The 18,009-nt window shown below is 43.0% G+C and overlaps 2 protein-coding genes across 4 annotated transcripts in view; one reads left to right on the top strand and one right to left on the bottom strand.

Moving 5' to 3' along the window:
- The window catches only part of TXNRD2 (thioredoxin reductase 2), a 30,191-nt gene extending 28,632 nt beyond the window's left edge, over window positions 1-1,559 (bottom strand). The window contains exon 1 of the mRNA XM_072351301.1: window positions 886-1,559. Within this exon, the coding sequence (XP_072207402.1) occupies window positions 886-1,252 (367 nt within the window). The 5' untranslated portion in view covers window positions 1,253-1,559. The remainder of the gene's footprint in view (window positions 1-885) is intronic.
- On the top strand, window positions 308-17,184 carry COMT (catechol-O-methyltransferase). Of its 3 annotated transcripts, none has more exons than XM_072351309.1 (5): window positions 308-441; window positions 10,690-10,972; window positions 12,116-12,309; window positions 13,152-13,283; window positions 15,386-16,763. In XM_072351309.1, the coding sequence occupies exons 2-5, from the start codon at window positions 10,690-10,692 to the stop codon at window positions 15,563-15,565; spliced, it is 789 nt and encodes a 262-aa protein (XP_072207410.1). In that variant the 5' UTR covers window positions 308-441; the 3' UTR covers window positions 15,566-16,763. The 3 variants fall into 3 exon arrangements, with proteins under 3 accessions (XP_072207410.1, XP_072207411.1, XP_072207409.1); XM_072351310.1 differs by lacking the exon at window positions 308-441 and adding an exon at window positions 4,869-5,315 and having other exon boundaries at window positions 15,386-17,184; XM_072351308.1 differs by lacking the exon at window positions 308-441 and adding an exon at window positions 10,461-10,586.
- The last annotated feature ends 825 nt before the right edge of the window (window positions 17,185-18,009 follow it).

Here is an 18,009-nt window from a genome sequence, read left to right as displayed (position 1 = left end):
AAGGCACACTGTTGTTTACAGCTGATTACTTCTGGTCTGGGTTTCTTTTACTTCAGTAAAGTACTGTGTTTCTTCAGTAAAAAAAAGCGTTCTCCAGAAAATCACTAAAGGAACTAGTCTGATTTTGTGAACGAAACGCAGGAAATAAAGCAATCCAAAACAAGTGGAAAATAAATGCACTTTGTGCAACATCCCCAAAAGCTCTTCCTGCAGCTCAGACGGCTGCGGGTGGAATGCGGTATGGCCTTTCCTCCCTGCGTTAGAGCAGCAATTCCTACACACGTATTTTAGCAGCCACCTTATCAGGCCGCCAAGCCCGGCTGCCACAGGGGGCCCAGAGACGTGGCTCGGCGCTCAGAGGGAAGCAGGCCTCTTCCCCACGGGTCAGCACGTTGTTCTAGAGCAGCTCTGAGCGGCAGGAGATCCGAGATCCACCCAAAGGTGAGGAATAACATTTTTGTTTTTTAACAGTGGGGGCATGAAGGGCTTTAACAGAGCAGCCAGCAGCTCAGGCAAGGCAGCCCAGGCCACAGCAGCCCCCAGCCCCCAAGCTACTCTGCTGCCCAGAGCGAGGGACTTTCCTCAGCGGCGCGGGCGGTCAGGCTGGAGGGCTGACACTGACACCCTCATCAGGCCGGGTCTACGTAAAGGTCTGGCTGGTCTCGCGCCGCCACCTGCAGCCTTTCCCCTCGAGAACGCAGCGGCCAACGGCTGCGAGAGCCGCCGCGGGGAGAGGCGGCCCGCACACCCCGGCAGGGCGCTGAGGAGCGGCGGCGCCTCACGGCACAGCACGGCTCGGCTCAGGTAAGGCGCCCGCAGGCCTCGCCCCGCGCGCGGCAGCAGGAGATGGCGGCCCGCTTCCCTTGGGGCGCGGCAGAGGCGTACCTGAGAGAGCTCGCGCCGCTCGGCACGGCCCCGCCAACCCCAGGAAGCGCGGCCTCCGCCGCCACAGCGCCGCCATGCCGCACGGCGAACGCTTTCCGCGCCCGGCCAGGACCCCTGCGAGGCGGCCGAGCGGCGCCTGAACGGAGGGAGGCGGCGGCGGGCGGTGAGCGGCGCCGAGCGGCAGAGGGGGCGGGGGAGCGCGAGGGCAGCGCGGGGCGGCGGCGCTGAGGGGAGGCGGCCGCTTCCCGCCCTCCGGAGCAGCCGCTGTGGAGCCGCTTGTGGCGGGAGCGCAGCCTGGCGGCGGGGCAGTGATGGCGGGGCGGTCCGACTGTGGGGAGCGAACAGAAACGGCACCGCTCGTCTCCATGCGGCTCCCGACAGCTCAAACGCTGCAGACCGTTCTTCAGAAGGAGGCCGCGCTGCCCAAAGCCTTTGCTGGTACCGAGAACCCTTTTGTTCCGTTTTCTAACACCGCACCCGCTGGCGGCGGCCGCACCGAGAGCAGATAGCGCCGCACAGGTGCGGGGCGGCTCTGAGGACCCTCCTATGGGGGCGGCCCGAGGTTAAAGGCGGAGTAGCCGGCTTCGATCAGAGCCGTGTCGGGGAGGAAGGCCTGGTTCGTGGCTCGTGTCGCCTATAGCGATAAATGTCACCGCAGCCGCATCACGTTGAGATAAAGAAGCGTTCCCGTCCTCTCAGGAAGGCAGCCAGGGGGCAGCGCCGCTCCGGGCAGAGCCGAGGGAACGTGGCCCAGCCCCACGCTGAGGCAGGCTCCTCCCGTAGGCTCCAGCTGCACCAGGGATACCCTTGTCCAGCCCTACAGCAGTAGGAAGACCCGACTCGTGCACGCTGCCAGAGCTGTAGGTGACAGAGAAGCTCAAGTGTATTCAGATAGCGATCACTTATGCTCTTCAGGTCATTGCACGGGAAGTTGTTTCTGCTGTTGGGTTTAGCCACTACCCCGAAGCCAATTGGGCAGAGTTGAACACACGCACGTTACACAGCATTTGGTTCAGATGCATAAAATCAAGGGTAGAATTGAATCACTCCAAACACAAAACTAGTTTTTATGAAGTACTGTTCCTTCATCTTATCTTGATGATAAAAGAAGGCCGTGGATGCAGCAGAGCTCTAAACAATAACATCAGAGGAAATTTAGGAAAGAAATGCTGATAAATTTTGAGTGCTGCTTCCAAACTGTTGAGAAGGATCTTGGCCAGATGCTCTGTATAACAGCCACATCATATACTAGCATTCCTGCTTGTTTTAGAGCTCAGAATCTCCGTGAACCACAGCCTGCACAGCAGTGGTGAGATTCTAGCTTCTTTCAGATGATTATCTCTTCCCAAGCACGTCCTTTCATTTCTAGCTTGAGTGTGAGTCAGCTGCTGCCATTTGGCATCCATAAGGATCTAGGAAACAGAACTATCCATAGCTACCGCTTATTGCTGGCAGAATGCACCACCAGCCCTCTGGCTGTATCTCACAGATCACGATAAAGCATTGTGAACTTCCACAGGCAAAGGTTTAAGAGGCTTTTTAGAAGGCCTTAAAAGATTGCTATTATTGTTCTACTGAGTGGTATCATTGCAGCTAGCAATGTTTAACATCATACATTAATTTCATACATACAGTCATGGAATAACCTGAGTTGGGTGGTGTTTCCAATGAGATGTTTATTCAGTGTAATATTAACAGGTCAAAGAAAACAACACTATGATGTGTGTCATAAATGTGTGCAAGTCCATTCAACAGATGTGCGATGTGGTGTCCTTATTGTTAATGAGGAAGCAGGAAGGAAAGGAAAGCACAGTGGAAGAAAGGCACGCACATGGTTAAGGACACATAGAAATGGTGGCATCATCCCTGGCAATTGAGAGAACCAGGGGACAGAGCTACAAAAAGGCACAACATGGGGGGGGGGCATGTTAGCCATCCCTAGACTTTGTCCAAACCAAGTACATGGACAATATACTTACATTTACGTGGGATTTGTGCTGACAAGTGAGGATATGTGCTTGAAGACAGAGACTGGGTAAACAACAGAAGTCCACTGCCTTTATGACACTTATTACCTGAGTTGTGTAGCAAGAATTTTCTAGTGTTACTTTTAGCTGGATTTTAGTTTGTGTAGTTCCTGGCATGAGCAATCTGTGGTTGTTTCCTTAAAACCATTGATATGTACTAGGTATCCCCCAAAAGACATCTTGTCACAAAGTACACATCCATCAGCTTACAATGTTTCCTCTGCTGGAAACATTCCTACATGAACCAACAAAACTGGCTTAACCTTTTAGCTTTGTTGCTATTTCTTGGCTCAGAGGTTCATCCATGCCATCTGCTTCCTTCCTTAACCCCGTAGAGTCTTACATCCATAGTTTGTCCTCAACAACTAACTCATTGCAAGTGACAAAAATCCCCCAAAGCAGCAGGATGAGATATAGGCTTCAGTTCTTGACTCCATTCAACCAGTTCAATGTGTTGTACAAAAAAAGTATAGGGAGAAACTGCAGAATTATGGTAGACAACAGAGCTCTGAAATTTTCATGAGTTTGAAAGCTGGTGAAAGCAATAAACTTTTTCAGTCTGTGACAACTCTTTAAGATGCAGAATTATTATTATTATTACCTGTTACATTCTAGACTATAACTTTTCTGGCCCTCTTTCTTCTTTGTTACGTTTCTCCGGGTGGTTTCCTGATTCATACATGAACAGCGCTTCCTTTCTCAGAATTCCTCTTTTGCATGTTTCTCAGCAAGAGAAACTAATCTGTGGAAAACAGCAAATGCACATAAAAGCAAATCCCTCCTGCTATTCTGAAAATGCAAGCTCAAAAGAGTTTTCTTCCGCTCCGTGTTTCACATGATCTGTGGGGTTTGTGATGTGCTAACTCTCCTGTCTTCTGTTGTCGCAGCTTTCAAAAAAGCCTTTGGCCAAAGTTATTAGGAGAAGGGAATGCTATTTGATGCTGTGCCAGACATGGATTTACTGGGAAAGCTTTAGCTCCGTGCTTGGCACAGTGGGGATAACACTGCCACAACGCATCATGTGACTGCAACCATATAGCCTCCCTTAGAGGCTGTGAGGTGTGATCATGAGCAAGTGCAGTCAGGTTTGTGGAGGCAGGTCTGAGCTCATCTCTGCCAGCACTCTGAGCAAGTCCCTCTGAGCTACCCAGTCATTCTTACCTGCTGCGTTCACGTGCTGCTGCATGTTTGCTCCACCCATGCTCCTAGCCTGAAGAATATTATTCAGCTCAAAGCTAAAAGTTCTTTAGAAGTGTTGCCATGGGACACTATTCAATCTGGTGAGTTCCGGCACTAATTTATGCTGTGAAGCAGAGTATGGGCTGGTGCCGCTCACCAGTTCACAACTAGCTAGTGTTATTTTAAAGACATCTCCAAAGAAAGCTGCATGGTTACTGGGCCAGGTCAGCACACAGAATAAATTCTACCGTTTTAAACTCTTCTCACCACAGCCCATCAGCAAAGGAAATTCTCAGTGAAAGTGAGCTGTGGGTGGCATCGTGGATTTTGCAGAGACAATCTGTCATGTTTTTCAAGCTAGCTTTGGCCAGACAGGGAAATACTGTTGGTGGAGCTGTAGAGCACCACTGCTTGTTTCATTCTTTGTTCTGCTTGATGTCTGGATTATAAGAACATATTTGTTGAGCTAAAGCTCTGTAATACGTGGAAGGGATGCTTCAAAGTTATTCTGTATTGACACCAGGTGCTGTGCTATTTTGCAGGGTCTCAACTATGTTCTGTTTAGTGTTACTGGAAACGCCTTGATCCTCACTTATTTCTTAGCTGTGTAAATGTTTATTCACTTCATCAACTTCCTATTACTTTTCTGTTGTTGTGGTCTGGACTATAATATATTGATTACCCCTCCTTCCGTAACAGCTGTTCAGCAATTTGCTATGTGTATCTCCCCTCCCCTTCAGCAGCACTCTATATTTAACCCACATGCTTGCGTCTTGTTTCTACAACTTCTGCACTGGCCGTACATGCCACGTCCCAGCTGAAAAAAGAATTAAATCCCTTGGGCCAAATTCAGTCCTGGGGTTGCTCGATTGAATGCAGCACATTTACACTGAGCGCAGATTTGGCTCATACCTGACTCTGTCAGCATTGGCTGTGCTGTAACTAAGTAACGAGAACACTGTCATCGAGAAGAGACAGATAGCTTTCTCTGAGATTATTAGAGCACTGAGCACCTTTAAGGAGTGCAGAAATCTGTGAAAGGAGGAGCTGGGAAAAAGGACACCGCTCCTTTTAGAGGCTGTGTAACAGAGCTGATAAGCTATTCCTCTGATGTGATTGAATGTGACTGGATACGGCGGGCTCGTGGACTCTTATTCTATAAAGCACACATCAGAACAGCACAGGAAAAGATTGGAGGGAACAGCTTCTGCTGTGCTGAGAAAGGTACATATTTCTATTTTTCTGTTTCTCAGACTTGGCATGATTTGTTATGTTAGATAATACCACTATCTTAAACTGTGCTGAATGTGAAAGCAGCAGCGTTTTCCATGCTTTGACTGGTATTCATTGTCAGGCAGCCAGCTTTCACAGAGAACGAGTAGGACATATTTGTAATGCATTTCTACTGCATTGCAAACCTCAATAGTTGAAAGCGAGGAGATGAGATAACCCCATAAACTGGAAAAGTAATTTATGGCTGTAAGTTTGCTAGAATTTGCTACTCATCTGAACTCGAGAAAAAGCTGAATGCAAGTCAAGCTTCAGTTTGTTAATGATTGCCTACAAATAGCTGCTTTTATAAATGTGGCGCCGCAGCTGTATTTTATGGAGTTCTCATTTTCAACCAGGAATTCTGTTTCAGCAGAATGTCTATGAAGAAGTATAATGACAAAAGCTAGTACTTTTGCTTGCTAGCCCTGCTGTTGCTTAGAGAGTATCTCTGCTGCCCTTCAAGGGCACCCCTTACCTTCTGTTCTTTAACAAACAAACTCGTACTTACACTGTTAGCTGTGTGTTCTGGTGATCTTTATAAACAGCTGTAACGATTTCTGCACATGAGCTTACTGCTTACTCAGCCATGGACTCCTCTAACAAAGCCCTCAGCTCAGATTCAAAATCTCCTGCATTTGCACAGCATTGCAGTATTTAAGTGCAGAGGACAAATTACCTGGTGTACAGCTTTAGTTTGCTAAAGAGCTTAACCACATTACCACTGCAAACAATTTTCTTGTCACTCAAGCTGAACAATACTTCTTAGCAGCCTGGAGTTGGTATCGTGTTTATCTCTGCCAGTCCCACATGTTCTGCTTTTCTTCAGGATTGCTGGAATTAGAAGTGATGAGGAATTTTCTGAAAAAACCTAATTTTGGCAGGGCTTATCGAAACCGGCACTTACTGTGTGAGGCCATCCTACCAGTTTTGCTAAAACTTTCAGGAGTGATTCCTCAAAAAGCAACTTCTGGCTAAAACTAGAGGAACTCTACATCCACTCCAGCTATGTTTCTGGGGAGGACATTCCAACAGGATTTGAAGCAGGCTGCTTCTTTCCACGCAGTGCTTTGGTTACCTGCTGTGCTGTGGCAGATCCTACCTTGCCTGGCCTGTTATGTTCATAGAGGTAAACCTTCAGTTCAGCAGCAATTTCCTTCTTGTTCTTTCAGATCCCTCAGTGAACATCTTTGCTACCGCATTTCCATTGTTCACTCTGGCCCAAAGAGCAGCTTGTGCAGAGCAGAAAGCTGTGCTGGAGAGACAGATTTGCAGTAGATTAGCATGGAGCCCTGGATGCAGGTCAGGGCCACACAGTGGAGACTTGGGATAGTAGGTCTTTGTGACACAAAGACAAAGCATGATATTGGTCTGTTACAGGTAATTAATCTTGGGGCAAAAGTTTGGTCTTTTCTCCTTCAGCCTTTTCTCTCTACTGCCATTTTTAGGGTAGAATCGTTCAAAAGAAGCTTGTTTCATCCCCCTGGGGAACATGAAAACACCAGCTGGAAAACTTTTTCTGGGCCAGGTTTTGGTGTGCTGACAGGGCAGAGCACTCTGAACTTTACAGTTCATTGCCCCCCAGGTGGGATCTGTGCAGTTTAGCTAAGCTGTCCTAATCAGCTGTCTTCAGGCACTGGTGCATGTAGTACAAACACATCTAGAGTTCTAGAGTGAGGGAGCACAAAAAAGTGCTTTTGCTATAAATGCCAAAGAACCTTGCATTTATAGAAGTCTGAATTTTTGGTAGCTAAGATGCAGTAGTTTGAAAAAGCCTAAGAAGAGAGGAAATTTGGGTTTCATGCAAGAAATACTTAGTGAAAATTACATAAAATGTGTTCAGCTTGCTTTTGTGATGTCAGTGGAAAATCTGAATGCCTGATGCCCAGACTGAGTTTCCACTGAGGCACAAGCTTTTTGCATTTGGCAATATTGTGATTATTCTTCACAGCGTTGCACTCAGTTGAGAACAAGTAAACAATAATGAATAAAAGGTAAAAAGATTATTTTTTTTTTACTTGTAGAAATTCTAAAATATGAAGCTGTTCAATAATTTTCCCTCCAGCAACACAACATGGCATGTTTGGCAGCAGTTTAAACCGTCTGATCAAAATACTCTGCCCTTCATGCTCTGGAAAAAGATCAAGAAAAGCAAAACGTCACAAAGCAGAGCTTGCCTCAGTCACCAGAGCTTAGGACAAAGAGTCAGGAATTCTGTCCCAGTCGTGGCACAGCACAGATCTGCTGTGCCTGCTGCAGGGAAGCAGACGTTCTTCCAAACGTGCATAGAAATGTGCCAACTCTTCTGCACTGTTTTCTAAAGTGCGTCTTAAACAGCTAATACAGCCTTACTAATAGGCAAATCCTCCACTTACTTTAATGCATGTGATACCTAAAAGCATAATTTCAGCACAAGCTTTTAAAAGGTTTGAATTTAAACATCCTGAAAAATGTTTTCAACCTTTTTCTGTAGGCAGGGGGTACAATGTCTCCTTCACACTGATGTGTGTAGGAGGGCTTAGTCTTAATTTATATGGCCTTTATAGAACACCTCTAGAAAACTCTTTGTTATTACAGACTTAGCAGCAGCTTCTCTGCAAGTAGTTCAGGCCTCACTGTCCCCAGGCGCTCCGCTATTGTACTCCATTTCTATTACCATCAACATGATCAGGCTGATGGAGTGATTCTTCTGTGGGGAAGAAGTGAAAGGGTATAAATTATCAAGCACTCCCCGATCACCAGGTTGTGTGAGCTAATCAAGTCTAAATTAGATTCCAAACCCCTCAGCATCAGAATGTTGAAGTACTGTCTGGGTTCTTGGAGATTCATCATAAACTCTTGAATAACCAACTAGTACTTGATAGTTAGATCAAGTGCATGAAAAATTAAGGCATTGTTGAATGTAACATCAATCATCTTTCCTCAGAGGCCTAATGAGTAAGCAGGCTGAGATCACGCATGCAAAAAATTTGAAGAAGTCTTTGTTTCTACATTTCTGTTTTCCATGAACTCAAGACTAGCAATTTCATGTAGCTGCTGGCTATCTCAGTATCCTAGAACGGACCCTTCTAGCTAACACAGATAAGATCACTTTGTTCTTCCTAAGCAAGAACTTTTCTGGTATAAATTAATTCAGCTTCACAATATTTCCACTAACATTAACTTCCTTATGGCAGCAATGATGTAGGTAAGACAGCTCAACAAGGTCAGATTTAGCTATAATTGTTATTCATCTCTTTCTATGGTGCTATCCATCCAGTGTTCTGTTTATTTCCTTCCAGCATTTTACACATTGTCTACTATTTTCCACTTCAGATTTTAGTTTTTAAAGAGGTGGATCACATTATCAGGGTGTTTCTAATGCACAGAAGAGATTGCAGGGCTAACTTGTGTATTTGGAACCTCATTAAATCATGCTATGGAAGTGAAGGGACAGGCCTTTACCTTCAAACATGTCCTTTTAGTGAAGGTATTAAACCAAGTGACCTCAGCTGGTCCTAATACATCTTGCCCTCTAGACTCTTCCCTATCTTTGTAGCCCCATTCTTCCTGAGCAGGGACTGGTCAGCAGAACTGCTGGTGCATAGAAGGGAAAAAGAAAATTCGACATCCAGACCTTTGTGATCCTGGTAAGACAAAGAATCAGGTTCATGTTAGCTAGGAAGCAAAACTCAAAGCCTGAGAAGGAGGATGCTCATGGTGCTGGTGAGCCCTGAAAGGAAGCATCTGAAGTCAGTCTTTGCAAGGAAAGCATTGTAAAGGAAAGCATTAGTACTGGTGACTGTTTGAAATAAATACATTCAGCTGCTCCAAATTATGCTCACAGTACAACTAAGATAGTAAATGGGTGAACAAACATCAGCTGTATTGTATGCTGAGCATGTATCCATAGCAACTCAGTCAGCTTCTGAACTCAAAACGTGTTCTGCACGATGAAAATTTAATGCAGTGGAATGGATTTTCCCATGTGTTGTGTGTGTGCTGGATCCTACTACAGAACAGAGGTCTGACCACCCATAACATTTAGGACTTTTGTGTGACAGTTCTAGGGGAAGTGAGAACAAGTATGTCACAGTCCTTAGTTTGGCACCCTTTGAAAGGCTAAATCAATACTTGAAGAAAACTTACTCACCAGATCCTTTGTTCTCTGGCTCCTGCATGGAAATAAATGTAACTTCCTTTATGCTGGCTTGTCTGAAATCCATCAATAAACGGCTTTGATGGGATTTATTGCTTGAGATGTGCAGGGTGACATGAATCCCATCTGCTGAGCTTTATGTTCAGATGTCCTGAACTCACAGACAGAAACTCACGCACACCACCCATGCTATGCACATGGACACTTGCAGCTAGTGGTGAATTTCAGGGGAATAACTGGCACAGCCCCATCAGGTAGTTTCAGCTGGCCCATCAGAGTAATAGAATGTAGCCTTTTGGTACACCTCTTGAATTTCATGAGCCTAGACTTTTCTCTGATTAAGTGATTTAGCTTGACATTTTTATAACCAGCACCTCTGATATACAAACATATGTATACATATCTATACTTTTTTTTTTTTTTTTTTTTTTTTTTTTTTTTTTTTTTCCCCTCCAAAGTGTCAGATTGATGGTTCATGTCAAAAGTTTCCTGAGGAAGAAAGGCTCCCATATTCTGCACACCACCCCTCCTGGCTCCCTCTGCCACAGACCCCAAAGGGAGGGAGGCAGATGAATTCCTTCAGAAACGTCCAGCTGAGCTTTTCTGCAGAGCATGCAAGAAGGGCAGGTGCTGGCAAGGAGGTCTGCATGCCCATTAATAACTTGAGCTGGGGACTGATTTTGAACAGAACAGTACCTGTGTCCAGTGCCTGCTGATCCTTGGCTCAACATCAAAGAGTGAAAAGTTTCATATTTTCTTAACAATGCTTAGAAGTTTGCCACTGTTCAGAAATCAGTGATGTAAGATCACATGCAAAATCTAATTAAGATCTTAAATCCTTTAAAAACCAGTTAGAACAGATTCAGTGCAGAGAGGCTGCTCATGCAGTGGCATGCTTGGAGCCAGGACTGAGCAGCTGTGTGGGGGAAGGGATCAGAGCATTAAATAAAGCTACTTGTTGACTGCCTGTAAAATCGGCTTCTAAAGGGAGTGCTGCAGAGCACCATCCGTTACCAAGTGACAGAGAGGGATTTCCAGCAACTCAGTACGATATCATAATTATACGGTGTGTGCTGCTGTGTAACATGGTAGGTTGTGCATGATTCGGGTTAACATTTACAAGAAATTATAGTTCTCTCACGGACCACCTTAACTCTGGGCTTTTTTTTTCTTTTCCCTCTTTCTTTGCAGATGCTGGAGAGCTCTTCAGTCCCTCTGTTCATTGTCTTCGTTCTGCTTTTCATTTCCTTGCTCTTCGTGGTACTTGTCAGGAAAAATGGCACTGCTGCCCTGATCTGGCATGAAATAATCAAGGAGAAAATAACCAATTTCATCATGAATCAGAGCAAAGAACGGAGGATTTTAAATTTTGTGTTGCAGAATGCAGTCCGAGGGGACCCCTGTAGTGTGATGGAAACTATAGATAAATACTGCTCTGAGAAAGAGTGGGCCATGAATGTGGGCGATGAAAAAGGTAATTGAAGCAGGGATCGGCACTTGAAAGATCTTTCAAGACTAACAGAACACAGGACACCTTTCTGTATTCTCACGGTCACTCCTCTCTGCTGCAAAAAAATCCCACCACAGCCTCGTGGTCAGCGGAGTATCTCTGTAAACATTAATGCATGCTTGTGCAAACATCTTAGAAGAGGATCCAGGGAGTAATCCAGGAAATCACAGAATCAAATGTAGTTTTGTGTGTTGTGTACAAGTGTGTAAGAGGGTGATGAGATGGAAGAAATCTAGAGTTACGTTGTGTCTGAGGTACCATAAAGGCTGGCACTGAGGCATAATTACACTGAGCCCTTTCAGATCCTTAACTAAAAGATACTGGATCTGAAACCAAACAAAACAAAAAACAACACAAAATCGAACAAACAAAAAGTGGGAAGTATTTTAAACTGAGAGTTTAGTATCTGCAAGCATAAATATAAGTTAATGTTGAAGGGAGAGTCCTAGCCATGTAATACACAAAAGCAGCTCAGATGTTGTTGCTACAGAGCAAGTAAGTCATCTCTTTCTTGTTTCCTAAGGGAAATTATGTGGGCAAAAGAGTTCTTTTTCTTAGCTGCAGGAAAATTACAGTCTATTCCTAAAGCTGTGATGGCAAAACGTTAACATGTTCACTTGTGAATTAGACACAAAAGTACCTCTTACTAGGAAACTGCAGTGAAAATTTGCTTGGTCTGGGACTAATGTAACTAATGGAGTACAACTGTAAGCACGGTAATAAAAATGCTTCTCTGTAAGGGGTACATTTTGTGAAACTAGCTCCTCTGCATAGTGGGTGGTGTGGTTTTGGCTACACAGCAGTAGGCAGTGGCTGAGTAGGAATTCTCAGAAATATGAACACTGAATATTTGGGATTGTATTCTTAAACATTTCACTCTAGTTTTGCTCTGAGAAAATGGCTTCTCCATCAGAGCCAAGTTACTGTATCTTCAGTTCTGAAGATTTTCAGAATGACCACATGATTTCAGAATGCAGGTAGTGATACAACACTATTCTTCCTCACTCAAAAACACGTGAAACCAAGATTTTTTTAAGTTAAAAGTTTGCATTTTGAATCTTCAAATGTCCATTTTGTTTGAAGTTAACCCGTTTCCATTTTTTTCAGGTGTAATTCTGGACAAGACAGTGAAAGAGATCAATCCTAAAGTTGCACTGGAGCTGGGAACATACTGTGGCTACTCAGCTGTAAGGATTGCTCGGCTGCTGAAAGCGGGCGCTCGGCTTCTCACCGTGGAGTTCAATCCAGAATTTGCTGCTATAGCTAAACAGATGATTGAGTTTGCTGGAGTACAAGATAAGGTACATACCATGCATCCATAGGAAGCAGTACATAGAGAGCGGGACTGTTGGAAAACTTGAAAGATTTACTGCCATTACTGAATATTAGATACATAAGATACATTTGACCAAATCTAATTGGTCACAGTATATTACATATGCACCTAAAGTTTGCATAGTGTGAGATGTCTCAACACATCTTATACAGTTGGCTGAGATGCAGGTATTTCCAGTCTGTAATCCATCTCAGCCCCAGGCAGATAGCTACAGCAGATCACAGGATTCACACCCAAAAGTGTCATTCTATCAACCAGCCAACCAACTTCAACAGAGATGATAAAACTACTGGAAATAAATCCCACCTTGAAGATGAGATCTTCAGAGGTGTTTCTTAACTTCTTGATGAGAACCTTAAATAATAGTGCCATCTAGAATTGCATTTCTCCCCATCTAATTTAATCATCTGATGAACTAAGCCAGACAGATCTCCTTACTACTTTTTTTTCTTCCACTTGCAGCATATGGCACTTGTTTAACAGATCAGTGTGCAGCAAATCCTTTCAGTTTAACAGTATTTACACCAATAAACCTGTAAGGAAGGTACAATAGGCTCTGTCCTTCCTCCTTTCCTGGCCATATCAATTTTCTATATGGCAGCTTCCTGATGTATTCTAAAGAACTGTATTCTTTATTTTCTACTCCTGTTTGAACTTCATAATTCAACTGAGATACAACTAAGAAAAGTAATAGAGTAGTTCAAAAGTACGTTGAACTACAAGCAGGATCATTGATGTCTGGCCACAATTTAAAATGAGCTAGAGGCTCATAGAGGTTTGCAATTCATCAGATGATTTGCATTTCAGGTAAAACTCCTTGAAGGCCCTTCAGAGGTGATTATACCCCAGCTGAAAAAAAAATATGAAGTCGATACTCTGGATTTTGTCTTTGTGGACCACTGGAAAGACAGATACGCACCAGACACCATCCTGCTTCAGGTCAGTTTGCACAATTCTAGTCCTAAAAGTAAGGTACCAAGTGCCTAAATGTCTATGAGGCCTATATTCTAACTTTAGTACCTTCTCTGTAAAATGAAGAATGATAGTCAAAATAGCAATTGTATGAAAAAAGAGAATTTGGGGGACAGGACCCTAAACTTTAATCTGGGATAGTCTCACATAACACAGCTCAGAACTTGCCAAATACTGTTGAGTCATTTTATTTCACAAAAAATGGGTCTTCATTAGAAAGCCCAGCTTCGGCGGAGTGCAGGGACTGAATCCTGCGCTCTGGAGAGTATCTGCATGGTCACTAAATGAAACACGTGATCCAAAAACATGTTGGTCACAGGAGCAGGTAAGACTCAGGACCTGCATGCATATTGCTGCTCTACTTTTACCTCCATAGTTTCCTCAGTACACCTTTTTCTCCCTAATTATCTGTTTTTAAAGCAACCTTAAGAAGAACACTAGACTGCTCTGAAAAGCATTTGCAAAGGAAGTTCTCCCAAACTTTATCTGCAGCCCAGATGTGGAAAAACTGTGTTCTTTCCAACACCCCATAGCCATTACTGTTACAAAACAAGTTGTAACAGCAGCAGGCGTTGATAGGTAACACTGGAAGTAAGGTAACTGCGTACTAGAGTACTTGTGTACATACTAGAGTACTTATGTTAAAGATGTTAAAGATGTTTTCAAGTATTAAACTAAGATTCATATTTGTATTTATCAACACGGCATACACAGACTCTCCTAGCTTTGGCACTGCAGACTGATAAAACTTTCTAGAACTGTTTATTTGGATGGAAGTGCCATTTTTCAGTTATTTCCTTCACAAATACTTACTTTTTAAAGCTGCTTCTTACACTGAGGACTCACCATCTTGTCTGATCCCCGCCTAAGGCTTACAAAAATATTTTCTCATCCAGGCTCTCGTGTTTTTTAATTTCATTCCTGTTTTCCCGATAGCTGTTAAAAAGGAAATGCGGTGTTACGAGCAGGCAGCATTGAATTTACCAGTAGCTGAAGAAATTGCTCCTCTTTTCAGTTATTTTGTATCCAGAGAACGTTTTCTTTTAAACCAGCTGTGCAATTATAACTGAGGTCTTTCCACTGGGAAGAGACAGCTGCACCCTTATCAGAGCTTAACCTCCATAACACAACCAGAACAAACAGTTCACCTCCAAATTTGTGATTTGTCTGGTGCATCTGCGAGACAAAGCTGCTTTGCTTAAAAACTTAGAAAATTCAGAGGAAGAAGAAAAAATCCCCATTTTTTCTCAGATGTTAAAAACTTTCTAACTCTCAATTTTAGCATCAAATGGCCCAGACAGCATTCCTCTTCATGCTCACCTAGAAAAGCCTGATGCAAACATAATCTGAAATCCTGGTGACTAGTGGGAAGTACAACATGTGACTTGCAGGCTTCTGTGAGTTGCAGGCCAGAGGATGTTTGCCTAAATATTGCAAGATAATTATGTCTTGTGGAAATGTGTCAAAGGGATCTTTCATGTGCACAAATCCTGCTTCACACCCAGCTCCTGAACAAAGCAGCAGAAAACTGTACAAGGTGAAAGGAAAGCAAGCTCAGAACATCTCATTTATTCTGTTAGCATAGTTGGAGTTTTACTAGGACAATCCAATGCAGACTGGCACATGGCAATCTCTCAGATGACCTTAAGAGCCACTACAACATTTTACTGCCACATTAAAAAAAAAAGGATATCAAACTTTAGGCATGAAAGCCGAAACAAAACCCTCTTAGTAATCATGTAGATGTGTTTGGAGATGATACAAGCAGCAAACTGCACTCCTCCACTGCACTTGATTTGTCATCTCAGAACCCAAATGACCCAGCATAATCAGCATCTCTATAATGTTCCACCAATTGTGTTAGCAGAAGTAAACCAGAATGTTAAATGTGACGATGAAGGACTGGCTAGAGAGTTGTTCAGCTTCTCCTATGTCTTTTCTTCCTCCCCTCCAAATCAAAGGATTTTTTACACATGCACTTTAACATGACATGGTTAATACAAAAGCAAATTGTGTTCAAGCCAATATCAGCTTAACAGCCACCATGAAGCAATTTCTCTTCTTTTTAGGAATGCAGCTTGCTGCGAAAGGGCTCAGTTCTTCTGGCTGACAATATCATCTTCCCAGGAGCTCCTGAGTTTGTTAAATATATCCGCAACAACCCCCGTTTCCAATGCAGTACCTACCCATCTCATCTGGAATATATGAAAGTGCAGGATGCTATGGAGAAGGCTGTGTTTTTGGGATAAAGACAGCCATTAATACTCAATCTTTGTTTCTAATGACATAAACGTAACTACACAGGTTAACCTGACTGTGCTTTATGTTTTGCTGTTTGTATTTTGGAGCTTATCATCTAGCGGGAATCATTTTCCAGGCGGAAACCAAGACATGGATTAAGTAGGGCATCCACTTAAAGGCCCGTTCCACTGCTTCACATTATTCAGCAAACCCAAGATGATCAACATATTGTCAAACAACACAGTCTGTTATTTTGAGCTCAAACTTGAACAATCACAGTTGGCAGGGTGAGAGGAACATGAAAAAAGTCACTCAATTTCTAAGAATGTATGTTCTAAAGCTAAACTATCTTACCATTCTCAAGTGTGAAAAAAGCATGCATGTTGCAAGAACTTTACAGAAACCCTGGTTATGCTAAATTGTTATGCTGCTTCGACCAGTGAAGGTTAATTATCTCCTTGCTGAAGAAAAGGGCAAATACTGAAAGAAGAAAAAGCTGCACAGTGATGGGAAAGTGTAACAGAACTATGCATAAAACAAAGAAAAAAATGATTATATCTGCGCATGGAGATAACTGAAGAAGCAAGCAGGTTAAAATAAACACAACAGACAGATAACAAAAACCAGGTTCTTTCTAACGGAATACCAAAATGACAAAATCACTGAGATCTTGAGAAAATATTACTCATCCCTTCATTACAGCTACTAATTCCTTTATTATATTGTATATAAATAGCGTGTGCATTTGAGAGGCAGGCCAAGCTGCTTACTCTGAAGTGTTGTGTATGTTCAGTGAGAATGGGTTTTTACCAGGTGGGTCCTGCACACCTTGTTTAATCTATTAGTTGTCGTTAGCACTGAATTTCAAGGTTTATTATTGAGAAGATTTACAAAACTAAATCTGAAGTCTCTTAAAAGTCATTTCCTTCTATGACCTGCTGTGATTATATAATGAGCCCATGATTGCTTTTATGAATAAAAATTAAAAAAACAATAGAGAAGACAAGTGGCTTCCTCTGTTTTCCATGGATTCTGCACTACACTTGGGATTTCCAGCCTTGGAACAACCACAGAAACACTGAACAGTTCAGAATCAGGGGAAACATCTTTCTTGTCATTTTCATTAGTGATTCTTTCAGACTTGGTATCAGTTTCTTTCTTTTACAGCTCACCTTTCTAACGTGGTATCTGCTCCAGCCTGGGTAATGAACACCAGTAATGAACACTGGTAACAGTAATGAACACAGTAGAAAATTACCCCACAGTATAATAGAAAGAATGTATTTTTATAATAGAAAAAATAATTCTGCATCTAAACAGACATTCCTGCCAAAGCAGGGCACTGAACACATACAAACCAAAGTCTCAGAGATGCATGCTAACGGGTGCCCAGGTAGGGACAGACTGTTTCTGTACTTTTACAACAGAGAATCAGAAAAATAAATTAGTAGATAAGGAATGTGCAGTATGTGTGCAAATGTAACAGCCACCTTGTAGTATAAAGAAGAAATGGCCCACGTGACAAGCTGTAAAAAAACCCCCACAAAAACAGTGCATCATCACATCATTATAAAATCTTACACACAGAATCATTTTTTCTTTCCTTGCCAACACTTCTGAAATGCTTGTAATTATTGGTGACAAAGGATGAAAAGGAAGATGCCTGATCAGATCACTGGCAATTAGAAAATAGGCTTTTGGTCAGCTAAGTAAATGTGATCTTGAGCTGGTAGTGTAAAAATGTGAGGTATCCCAGGGAAAAGGGTTACTTCTTAAAATAAAGTCATGCTCTGAATTCTCTAAGAAGCAAAAGGCAGACAATCGATCCTCTAATTCAAACACATTCTAAAAACATAACTAGTGCTACTCCACTATCAACTTACTGTAATTAGAAGACACAACCTATTCTGGCATGAGCCAGATATGGAATGGGCCACCTGGAAATGCGTGTAAAGACTGCTGTGAGCACACCAATGACAGAAAGCTTTGATTTGAGAGAACTCTCCTAAAACACACAACTGTCAGCTGATTCTCACAACACGTCACAAATGATTGATCCCATCAGATACCGTTCATCAACATTTATTCTGCAAATGACAGCTACTCTCTGCATAGACAGTGATTGAGGCAAGACATTGAATCGAGGCCTGGTTTCTGCTGCAACCTCTCACTACCTCAAAGGAACAGGATGTCTTTCAAAATACTGATTCTTTAAATCGGTATACGAGGGAAGTTGAAAATTTATGAGGAAGTCAAACCCAACCGTAGTTCCTTTTGGTTTCTACTTAATACTGAATTGAATATAATAGCACTTGAGTAGCAATCGTTACACAGATTACCCACTGGAGCAAGCAGCAGTCATATGTTCGTACAGGAGTTCCGCTTCCTCCTCCTGATACAAGGAAGCGAAAGCACCCTATGAAAACTTCTGAGCTGTGGGTCAAAAACATCA

This window comes from Excalfactoria chinensis, chromosome 16 (assembly GCF_039878825.1).
Source record: "Excalfactoria chinensis isolate bCotChi1 chromosome 16, bCotChi1.hap2, whole genome shotgun sequence".
NCBI lineage: Eukaryota > Metazoa > Chordata > Aves > Galliformes > Phasianidae > Excalfactoria > Excalfactoria chinensis.
The sequence above is the reverse complement of the archived record's forward strand: the minus strand, read 5'-3'. Positions and strand labels throughout refer to the sequence as shown.